At 37.3% G+C, this 12,136-nt stretch overlaps 1 protein-coding gene across 1 annotated transcript in view; it reads left to right on the forward strand.

Moving 5' to 3' along the window:
• LOC149771472 (uncharacterized) overlaps positions 1 to 12,136 on the forward strand; it is a 179,362-nt gene that overhangs the window by 72,953 nt on the left and 94,273 nt on the right. Inside the window, exons 15-16 of the mRNA XM_089948413.1 lie at positions 4,807 to 4,939; positions 7,845 to 7,947. Coding sequence (XP_089804539.1) covers positions 4,807 to 4,939; positions 7,845 to 7,947 — 236 coding nt within the window. The remainder of the gene's footprint in view (positions 1 to 4,806; positions 4,940 to 7,844; positions 7,948 to 12,136) is intronic.

Raw genomic sequence — 12,136 nt, forward strand, 5'->3', positions numbered from 1 at the left:
TGATAGAACTTGTTCAAAAAACAAATTGTCCAGGGTTTTATTCCATACTTTTCCCAAAGGCAAACGGTACTCTGCATCCGGTCATCAACCTCAGTGCCCTCGAACAGGTGATTCACACCCATTAGTTATCATTGGAAACACCATGGTATGTTTTGAATGCCATCTGAAAGGGAGACTTCCAATCAGTGTGGACTTAAAAGATACATATCTTCATGTCCCTATTCCCAAGGCTTCCAGAAATTTCCTGAGATTTGCCTACAGTGACATTGTTTACCAATTCAGAGCACTCCCATTTTAACCCAACATCAGGCCCTGTGTCTTTACTCATGTAATGAACTGAGAAATGGCACATCTCAGGGCCATTTCTATGGCAGCAACATCAGGTTACCTGGATGACATCCTGCAGAAACATCAGAGGAATTATATCTAAGAACACAACATAATAACCCTTGTTACACTGCTTTCCAATCTGAGCTTTCTTGTCAACAAGGAAAAATCTGACCTTGTACTATCTCAGCAATATGCTTACCTTGGTTTAGAGTTCAAGACACAGGCAAACATAGTTTGTCTAAGACCCTCAAGAATGGTCACTGAAAATCTAAACCATGGTGGCTTCTTTACTTTTGAGGAAAACTATCTGCATGGGAAATTTCGTTGCCCTTTAGGCTTGCTCATAGCAGCAGCAGACCTCATCATTCTGGGTCACCTTTATATGCACCCACTGCAAATGATCATCTGTCCCAGTGGAGGCCAGTGTTTGCCCACTGGACCAACCTCTCACCATCCACACACAACTGAGGCTCCGTCTGCAGAATTGTGACAGCCTAGCTTGGCTTATGGTGGTATACCTTTGCAAGTACAACCACCAGAGATAACAGTCTATACTGATGCAAGTATAGAAAGCTGGGGAGCCACCTGCTGCTATCCTTTTGAGATGCCAGCGATGCATGGTCTCCCCAGGAACAACATCTGCATATCAGCATTCTAGAAATGAAAGCCATTGTGAAGCTTTTCACTGGTGGCAGGAATATTTTTAATGGAAAGGGAGTCCTCATTCTATCCGACAACACTACAGTGATGACTTGTCTCGAACGACAAGGAGGAGCCAAGTCCCCAGACATTGGCATCCTCGTGTGTGACTTTCTAAAGTGGTGCTGTCAACAACAAGTTTATGTACAAGTTTGTCATATTCCTGGATGCCTAGCATTCTAGCCAATTCTTTGTCCCAGAACAATTAACTAATGCAGATGGAATGGTCTTTCCATCCCTTGGTTTTCACTCAGATACTGGTATGTACCTGATGGGACCAACCATTGGTGGACCTGATTGTGACAAGGTAGAATACCAAACTCACAACCTTTTGTCTCTCCAGTCCTGGACCCAAAAGCATGGGCAGTTGATGCTCTATCGATAGGTTGGAACTACCTGGATGCATACGTTTATACTCCAAAATTTCTAATTCCAATGCGATACAGAAAGCAAGAGAATCAGAGTGTTGTCTAATACTCATTGCACCACTCAGTTGGGAGAAGTCATGGATCAGTGACCTCATCAATCTTGCAATGGGAACTCCTTGGAAAAATAGGATTTTCCATCATCTACTCATACAACCATGATGACACTTCTTTCATCCCTACCCAGAGGTACTGAACTTGATCATCTGGATCATATTAAACAGGCATTAAACAGAAATAAACAGTTCTCACAACCAGTGTTGGAGAGAATTGCTCAAGCAAGAAGGCCCTCCACTCTGAAATCATACGATTGCAGATGGCACATTTTCACATAGTGGTGCACAAACGAACACATCTTACCTATCCGGACATTTGTATCACAATTGCTAATTTTCTCCTCTGGCTGTTTGAAGAGAGAAAGTTAGCACTGAGTATGATAAAATGTTACCACTCTGATTTCTGATACCTTTCATGATCATGGAAGAGAGGATATCGGACAAAACAAATGACTTGTCTGACCTTCTCTCAAACTTTGAGTATAAATGGTCAAAAACGTTGCCCCTGTGTTCAGAGTGGAACCTATTTTGGGTGCTAACCTGACTGAACAAGACACCATTTGAACCACTTTAAGGGATATCTCTGGCACGCTTTTCATACAATACCTTCTTCCTCATGGCATTAGCAACCTCAGGCAGAATTAACGAAATAACATGTCCTATCACTAGACCCAAATTACAAATGCAGTCCTGACAAGATAGGTCAGTATTACTCATGATGGCATCATCTTTCATTGCCAGGAATAAGATTCCTTCCATGAGTAACCAAACTTTCATGATGAAACCTCTGTCTGTCTAGTCTGGACACATTGTCTCAAGGCCACCTACAGGACCCAGTTTTGGCTTTGATGATTTGCCTTAATAGCACAGAGCTGCTGCATCAAGGGAGATCACACCTATTTTTACCTCTCAAGAAAGAACAAGACGATATATCAACACAGATGGTCTCATCCTCGATTAAGTGGGTTATTCACTCTGCATATCAAGAAATAACTCTGACTCAAATGAGCTTGTTATGCATTTCGGATCGGAGCATTCAACTGTTCTCTAGCCAGTATTATTCAGGCTGTCGGATGGAAATCAGAATCCACATTCTATAGCTTTTATCTCCAAGTTGTGTCATCCCCAAGGGTCCAATTCGATCTGGTGGTAACTGCTGCTCATCAGGTCACTGGTCCAGGTTGATCAACAACCTCTTAAGACATGGCCTCACAACTTCTACTAGATGTGTGTGTGTGTGTGGGTGTGTGTGTGTGTGTGTGTGTGGCCACTCCCCTGGAGATGGAGTCCTCTTTAGTCGGATTACCTAGAATATGTCTCTCATACCTTACTGGACTGGATATGATATTTCCGGGGTAAGGGGATGTACCTCCCTCCACCTCTTACCTATTCTCACAGGGTATTACCATTGGGTAACGTATATAAAGAAGAAACCAATTTCTCATGGTAAAATATATTTCTTCGAGAATACTTAACTAAAAATTATAATACACATACACCTTCCCAGCTTTCCTGCAGTGACGTCCACAGAGAGTGTGTCTTATACTCCAGTAGTAACAGACAGGTTCATGGATTTTGCAGCCAGTCCTTATACCAAGGTGAGATAACTCTGCCCACCTAGGTTGGCAGACAACTTTTACCTCTCTTTGGCTAAAAGTATTATCTGGGAGGGCTGGATATACGAGGTAGTTGTTGTTCTCCAAAGGTATTATGATTGGGTAAGTATTCTCAAAGAAACATTTTAGGTGGAAAAATTGGTTTTCATGTGGAAGTTTTTGGCTGGCAGGTAAGGTGCGGAGCATTCATTAGTCAGGATTGAATTGACTTTGGTTGAACAATATTACAGTCAGATCCACTTATCTTGACATTGGTTATCTTGAGAATCTGTGTATGTCAAGTGTTTTGGTCCAATCCTGAAAATGTCCTTCTTTATTATTCTAATTGTTCCCCCGCTTTTCTCTACCCCTGTTAAGTTGATAAGCCCATATGTCTGAAGTAACACGTAGACCCACTTAATTTGAGGAAATGCAACTTTTAATGTCCATCTTGGAGAAACTGTACAACAAATAATCCACTGTATCTTCTGCTACTGATACTTTGTACTGGCATGGATGGAAAGTCAATACAAAACCAAATTTTACTGCTACAAATGCTAATCAACCATTCTTATCAATACATGGTTCATCACTTGCATAGAGTGGAGTAAATTATGTTGCAAACAATATTTAGACTGATAAAATTGAGTGAATGTGTTTCTGACCTTTACAGGAGCTGCATTCAAAATGGACAGGGTATACAAGTTAACACCACAACAATATAGTTCGCTCCACACAGCATCGCAAATTTTATTTTATCAGTAACTCAGTAAATTATCAGGTCAGCATCATTAAATGCAGCTAAAAATACCTAATTCACTTTATATAATATATTTAAAATGAATTAGTTACTTTTAGCTACATTTTACGATGCTGACTTTAAATTTTTTTAAAGTTTTAAATAGGATAAAATTCACAATGTTTTGTGGAACAATAGTATAATCTGATTCCAGTGCCTCAATTTCAGTCACCATCTTAATCCATACACAACTAACAACGCTCAGAGTTCACTTAAAAAATAAATAGTTTCCATGCACTGCATAAAATGTTTAGTTTTAGTGACTCTGTGAGTAAAAGCCTTCAACTTCTGCATGGCTAGAACATATAAACAGAAACTGCCAATATTCCAAACCAAGTTGGTCCCCCCCAAACAAGCACGGTTATTAATTTGTTTTGAACAAGAGTAAATAAAATCACCAATGGTATATAAAATAAAATCCATAGCACCAGTATTTTGTTTTGGATGAACTTGTTGATTGCAGTGCCATGATTACAGAATCTTCAACACAAATGGAATGAAGTGGAAAGTGACTGATAGGAGTAATGTTTATGAAACAGAAAGAGGAGTGCTTTCACTTATGTTGTTTTATCTTGAATCAAATATGAATGCCTCAAAGTGATATGCCCACTTTCCTTCTGGCATTGTGTTATTTCTGACAGTCACTGATCAAAGTCAGGAGGGATAATGGACTATAACTGTATGAATGGAATAAGTCGGCTTCTTACAGAATTTGAGGTTGAGAAAGTTAAGTTTAAATACTTAAAACACATTTTACAGTTTGTCAGTGCATGAATACTGACAGCCTCTTCTAGGCTTAATCGAGATTACTGGGTTTGACTGTAGGATTACATTTTAGAATGAGTAAATTACCTACGTTACCACACTGAGATAAACTAGTAATTTAAATAATTATATTTCAGAGCCTAAACAGACAGTGAAACAGAAACGACAGAAAGCCCTGAAAACTGTTTCCATACGTGGGTCTACAAAAGTCAAACTAGCAATAAGGGAGGAGGAGGAAGGGAAACATAAGAGAGCAGATACAGGAGTGACGTAAGTCATGCTGCTTATCAATAATTAAATGTATATAAATTATAAGATAGTTTGTGTGTGTGTGTGTGTGTGTATGTTTGTGTGTTATTTGGATTTTTAATATAGCTTTAACAATTGTTTAGTCATACCGCATGATGTCTGCATTGTGTCAGTTTATAGTGGTGTCTAGCACTGGGGATTGATGCCATAGACATGTAACATGATGTCCCACCCAGTCACATTATCCTGATACCAGGCCAGCCAGTCCTAACACTAACCTCTTAATGCTGAGCACCAAGCAAGACAGAATTGCAGCTCATGAAGACAGTTCCTTCATGAGTACATTTTAATCAGTCATCATTTGAGGATGTTATCAGAGCTGTGTTTAAGTAGTCTCACATTGCTTTCTCCTGCTTTTACCTTGCACCAGATTGAGAGCATATTTTCCTTGACATCAATAGTAAGACACCAAGAGTGACCCAATATGCTACCACCTTGTGATAGTGTACATTCCTACTATAAGTGTAAGTATCTTTATACAAGTTTTCTGAGGCCATTAGCCTCATTCTGATATGACGAATTCAGCAAGGCAATAGTGACAGGTATTGTATCACAACTATTGAATTGTAGGGTTTGGAGGGCACTAATTTTAATAATATGATATATACCTCTCACTGTTGCAACATTCCCTCCTCCCACTTCACTTTGATTCAGAGAGAGAGAGTATCTGATATGAGCATATGACATGGTAGTCATAGTCATACTAGTTCTGGCTTTTTTTCTGTTTTGGACTTAAGAATGTTCGATATAATGGGAGGTTGGAAGTATGAGCTCACAGAAAGAGATTTAGTGTCTCAAAAGGTAAGCAAGGCATTAATGACAGGTAAGTATTAAGTATTACATTGCAGTCAAACCCTGTTATCACAATTATGTTGCGGGTGTCAGATAATTGTCAACATGACAGAGTCCCGAGATATCAGGATTCATAAAACCCGTAATGTAATTTTAAAGAATGTTCTTGACTTTTATTCCTGTCTCTTACTCTTAGGTTTACTGTAACTCTGTTGCCAAACAGGTCATAGTTTTAAAAATTAATAACAAGTGTCATGATTTCATAACTTTTTAGACTGAATGCAGACTCCAGCTGTACATAGCGAACAATACAAAAAGGGCAGTGTTGATAATAAATTATGAGTGTGTTCATGTATTTGCGCTCTCTGAAATAAGGGTATGCTATTTTCTCTTTTAATTCCACTGTCATTGTATATTTTGCAGTGAGCATATCATAGTTTTAATATTCCTCAGTAAATATAATAACCTTACCTCCTGAAGATTTTTTTTCTTTTCAAACTTTCTAAACCTGACCACCTTATGTAAGTGAAATAGATTTGTTTGTGTCTTTGCAGATGGGAAAGAAATATGATATACATATACCTATGGCTGCCATGAGTATAAATACAGATATTGTTTAATGGAAATTGATACTGTAATGCCAAAATTTATGTGCAGCAGACAGAATTATAAAAAAGAAACTGCTAATAAACCATCTGACCTCACCTATAACATTGAAATGGCTAAAAGAAATGATCTTTTTTTTTACATTCAAATGCCCATTGAGATGCACACATGCGCTCTGATTAATTTATATTTATTATTAAGATCTTTTAATTTTAAAAAATCCAATTCAGTAATTTTTGAACAATGAATAAATTCATAATATTTTATATAAAAATGATAGTCTTGTTTTATGTACTAAATAATCAATTGTCAACCAACAAATGTAAACAGGGGCCCCGAGTGGCCAAGTGGTCTAAAGCGCTCTCCGTTACGGATCACTGCCATCTCACCTCTGCCTGTGTGGGTTCGAGTCTCGGATTCAGCCAATGTCGGTATGTGAGAAAGCTTGCCAGTAGCTTCTCGTGGGTCGGTGGTTCTTTCCGGGTTTTCCCGGGTTCTTCCTCCACCATTAATACTGGCCGCCATGTATAGCCTATCGTGTGCTGAAAAATGGCGTTAAACACTACAACAACAACAACAACAAATGTAAACAAACAGTTGACCTTGACAAGCATTGTTCAGCACCATGTGGCTGATTAGTTGTTACAGCATTTATATGCTGCATGTACTTAAATTGGCTTAGATTTTTGGGCTGCCTAAGTGCCTGAGACAACAAACATAAACTTCGTAATGAGGCTACCAAGGGAAAGAAGCTACTCATAGGGAAATGAAAACCTGTCACCAAGTTTGTTTGTTTGTTTAATTAATTAAGCAAAAGTAAAACTTGTCCAGTTTTAAAACACACATGAATTCCAGAATAGAGTAGGGCATCTAATTATGATTAATTTGCAGAAAATGAAACTTGTACAACAAAATAAATTGTTCCAATAACTGATAACTATGGAAAAGGCAACACTCACTAGATTTCATTATCTCAATCAGAAATGTTTTGAATCAATGGCTGACAAGATTGCGGACTCCACTAGCTTTGTTCAGGAAAAAGTTTCTAATTATATACTCAAGGATGATGAAGCTAAAGTGAAATGGCTGCATGTATTAAAAAAATGAAATTGTTTGTGGACAGTGTCACTGGTGCTAAGCATATGTATAAAAGCATAAGTGCTTTTACATATATTTAGTTGAAGTAAGTGGGTCCATATGTTACTTTGGACCAAAACTTATGCATGATATAATGGATATATTGACTTAGCAGGGGTCGAGATAAATTTGGAAAATTTAGCATAACAAAAAAATTGGGGGGGGGGACCAGTCTAAAACACTCAACATAAACAGGTTCTTGAGATAACCGAGGTTGAGATAAGTGGGTTTGCCTGTTTTAAAACTAGTTCTACACCACAACCCATTCTTCCCAAAAAACTACATTTCTAGATATTCTCTTTCTTAAATCTAATATCTCTTTCATTTGTAGAGCCCCGAGGCCACTTCACAGTCAGAGCGAGGAAAGAAAAGATGACCAAGAGGATGTAGCCTTGGACATAAGACCACAGCTACAACAGGCACAAGACATACTGGTTAATTATTATTATTATTATTATTATTATTATTATTATTATCTCACCTGGCTATAAGTCTTACTGACCTTATGGCATGGCCATGTGTCTATTGTTCAGTCATCTGTTAACATTTAATTGCTACCACTTATTTTGATCAAACATGGGATTTAGATTTATATTATCAAACAAGTTGAAGTACAGTAGTCCCCCTTTGAACGGCCCCCCTGACCAGTGGCCACCCGCACCTTACGGCCAGAATCCATTGGTACCGACAAGTTTGTGTTCAGAAGTATCCGTCACGAAAGGCCACCCGGCTAACGCGACCAGCGGCCAGCATATTAGTGTAATAATATAAAATTTACCCCTCACAAGCAGCCGCATTTTTATTTTGATATGTATCCAGAATCAGTATTTTATTCATAACGTGTGTTAAGTAATCTGATTTCTGTTTCCCGATGTCAGGTTTTCGTTACTGAAAGAAGTGTTGACTAAAGTACATGTACCACTAAGGTTAATATTATATCATTTAATCCTCATGGGAAGCCACATTTATTCCATAAAGCCAAGAAAGACTCAAATTTTAATCCATACAAAAGGGTAAGTACATGTAATCCAATTAGCCTTACTGCTTTGTTATCATAAGATGTCCAGTTTAGTCACTTCGATAATTGTTAAAATTACAATTATTGAACAGTAGTAACAGCTGAGAAGTGGCAGGATCGATGTACAATACACAAGTTAGCAAGAAAATGGTTTGATAGCCTTTATGGCTTCCCTTAGTAAGATGTTCACTTTGATAATTAGTGGCTATTACTAATGACAATAATTGTCAAAATTACAAATCCTAACCGGCGCAAGGTCAAATCTGCGTGATGTTAAATGGTACATATCAAAGCTGTTTTGGCTTCCTCACTTAGTGTAAAGAAATATATAAAAACAATAGGATACCAGACTGCGACTAACGAATCACGTGACAAGATCACTTCCTTTAAAAACAGACGACAGTTTGTTTAGATGCATAAAAAATTGTTTTATCAGTATTGTAGTTGGCAACATGAATAACTTAGAGCAAAAAGATCAACATGTCATCGAGGAAAAGAAAAATTCTCAGTTTAGAAGAGAAAGTGAAAGGAATTCAACTGATTGAGATGTTCGGGGGGGGGGGGGGGGTCGAGGATCCTTGCAGAAAACTAATGTCGGAAAGACTCAGATAAACAATATTGTGAAAGATAAGGAAACAATTCTGCATAAGTGGGAAGGTGAAATGGATGAAGAAAGGAAGATTGTTTGAGCCAGGAGATGTTTGTATTCTGAATTTGAATGACAAAAAAGCAACAATTTTGTCAGCTGAATTGAGAGATGATGACTTACCGCAAGTAACAGATGGTTCCACAGATTTCAAGTGCAACACAATATTAAGTGTTCTGTCCTTAGTGAAGAATCAGCTGATGTTAATAATGAAGATGTCAAAGATTGGAACAAAAGACTGAACGATATATGCAGGGGTTATGACAGCAAGGATATTTTTAATTGTGACGAGACTGGTTTGTTTTTTTTAGACTTACCAACAGAGTGACAGATTATGTGATCTGTAACATAATCATAAAGACAGTTTTAAAACTATATCAATGGTTATTCATAACATTCTTTTGAAAATAATGAAACAGTTTGTTTTTCATTTATTTCACAACATGCATGTGATATTTTAATGAAAATATTAAATGTTTTAGAATTAAATGTACTTGTGACTTTCTTCAATTTACTATTCACATTTGTCATCCCCCTCTAGAAAGGCCACCCTCATTATAAGGCCACTTCCCTGCTGCAGTAGGGGTGGCCTTATAAGAGGGGGACTACTGTATAACCAAAATATTTTAATATTAATGAGGTGATATTGCAGTAGAATTGCTGAGCGAGTTGCTACCCTGGGGGCCTTATTTCTGATCTAATTTTGATTAAACTTGTAACATATGCTTGTATTATCAAGATCTCAGACAAGTTCAATATTGGATAAGATACATGCATGCTGATGTGTTGATCTTGCATCTGATTGGCTGAGCCACATTTCTATCAAATTCTGATCAGATGTTAAATATGGGCTTTTGTTATCAAGCTCTTGGATGAATTTAATGCGGTGATCATGGGTCTAATTGGCTGAGTATGTTGCCGCACTGGAGATTATTTTTTATCCAGTTGAGTCAAGTTGGTAAACAGACTTAAATCATTAATATTTCCAGTGAGTTTTATAGTGAGCAAGGTATGTGCATATTAGTAAATTTAGCACAGTTAGAAATAGTTCTCCAGTTGTATGCAATTTAAACAATTATTCTTGCTTTCTTTAAATACCTGTTCACTCTCTCTAAATTAAAGCAAGCAGAAGAAGTAATCTATGATATTGACTCTTTGTAACTTTAAAGTCATTTGAAATTAAGCAATGAAACTTTGTATACAGTTACATCATCACTAGTAGCTGTATGCATACCACATTATACATAGTACATTATTGGTACTATCTTAAAGGTCAAGCTTATCTAAGCTAAGTATTTTAAGTTTTCTGCCACCCTTTCAATGCCACATTGCCATTGAGAGTAAGGGACGATGCTTGGTATACTGAAATATCATTAGAAGATAGACATATCATGCACTGCATTAGACATGCACTGCTGTCCCCTAAATGTCAAGGTCACAGCTCAGTATTTTAAGTTTTCAAATATGGACAGCTTACCGATAGTAATTTATGAATTTTCAAAAGTAACCATCAAACAAAGTAATTAATAGTGACCGCACTTGTAAAACATGATTTTTTGCACACAACACCAGTCATTTTTGTGGTTGTCAGAAATTTTCAGCTATCATAAAATTATCTACATCTTCCATGTAAAATCCATGTGATTCTTATTAGTAACAATTTAGAAAAAGAGTTAAAAAATAAATAGAGGTGGGTGTGGATAAAAGAAAAAGATGATGGCCAAATTCCACTTTATAATTTTAATAACTTTAGAGCCTTTTCAGGTTAAAATGAAAGTACATTAGAAAATGTTTTTTTTTTAACCATCATGTTATGCCAATGGTCAAGGTCATATGACAGTATGTTTGGTTTCAGACACATTTGCCTTTGTGCATTTTGACTTGTGAGCTGTTTAAGATAACCAGAAGAAACTTGGCATATTTGTAATAAAAGTTGAATTGTATTGCATGTTTGGAGGGCTTGTCCTCAGGTCATGGCCACAAATCAATATTTAATGGTTTTCTTTGTTTCTATTTTACATAATCAAAGCTGTTGAAGTACAGGGATGAACCATGGCACACTTATGGTGTCATCTCATGTATCATGGTCAAAGGTTTTAACACATATCTTTTTTACAAACCCATTTGGGGCCCCGAGTGGCCAAGTGGTCTAAAGCGCTCTCCGTTATGGATCACTGCCATCTCACCTCTGTCTGCGTGGGTTCGAGTCTAGGATTCGGCCAATGTGGGTATGTGAGAAAGCTTGCCAGTAGCTTCTCGTAGGTCAGTGGTTCATCCCAGGGTTTTCTTGGGTTCTTCCTCCACCATTAATACTGGCTGCCATGCATAGCCTATCATGTGCTGAAAAATGGTGTTAAACCCCACAACAACAACAACAACAAACCCATTTCTGCCTTTTTCCTTTAATGTCTTTTGCAATAGGGTGGTACAACTTGGTCATGTTCCATGTCTGTTTAGTAACTTTATAGTACATAACAGTGACCTCATCATGATGGTTTGGAGCACAGATTTACAGAATTTGCCTATTATTATTTGAGTTCAACCAGATTCTATCTGTTACATGATACTGATGTGACTATTGTTATGTTCATTTGTCAGCATTCTGCATTATCAGAGTTATAGCTCTTGACTGTCAGACCTCTCAATTTTATATCTGCTCAATAACTCCCATAATTATTTTTGTATTTCAACTAAATTTTATTGACAGCTTCATAATAATGAACCAAATAAAAATAGGGGAATTTCTTTATTTTTAAAACAACAAAAAACCCAACTTTTTGAGGGGAATAGCTGTGTTTGTCCAGTAGTAATACAGTTGCTTTGCACCACTGTAGATGCAGGTCCAGCAAATGCAAGATGTTGTGGCTGCCCATCTAAGTAAGTCTTTTCATCAGGATTCTCATTCCTTCCAATTTTTAAGAACCAGTTTATGCCACAACCTGGGTCATTGAGGCTACTT

Source organism: Sinohyriopsis cumingii, unplaced genomic scaffold, assembly GCF_028554795.1.
Source record: "Sinohyriopsis cumingii isolate HCF-2022 unplaced genomic scaffold, ASM2855479v2 utg001831l, whole genome shotgun sequence".
Classification (NCBI taxonomy): Eukaryota; Metazoa; Mollusca; class Bivalvia; order Unionida; family Unionidae; genus Sinohyriopsis; species Sinohyriopsis cumingii.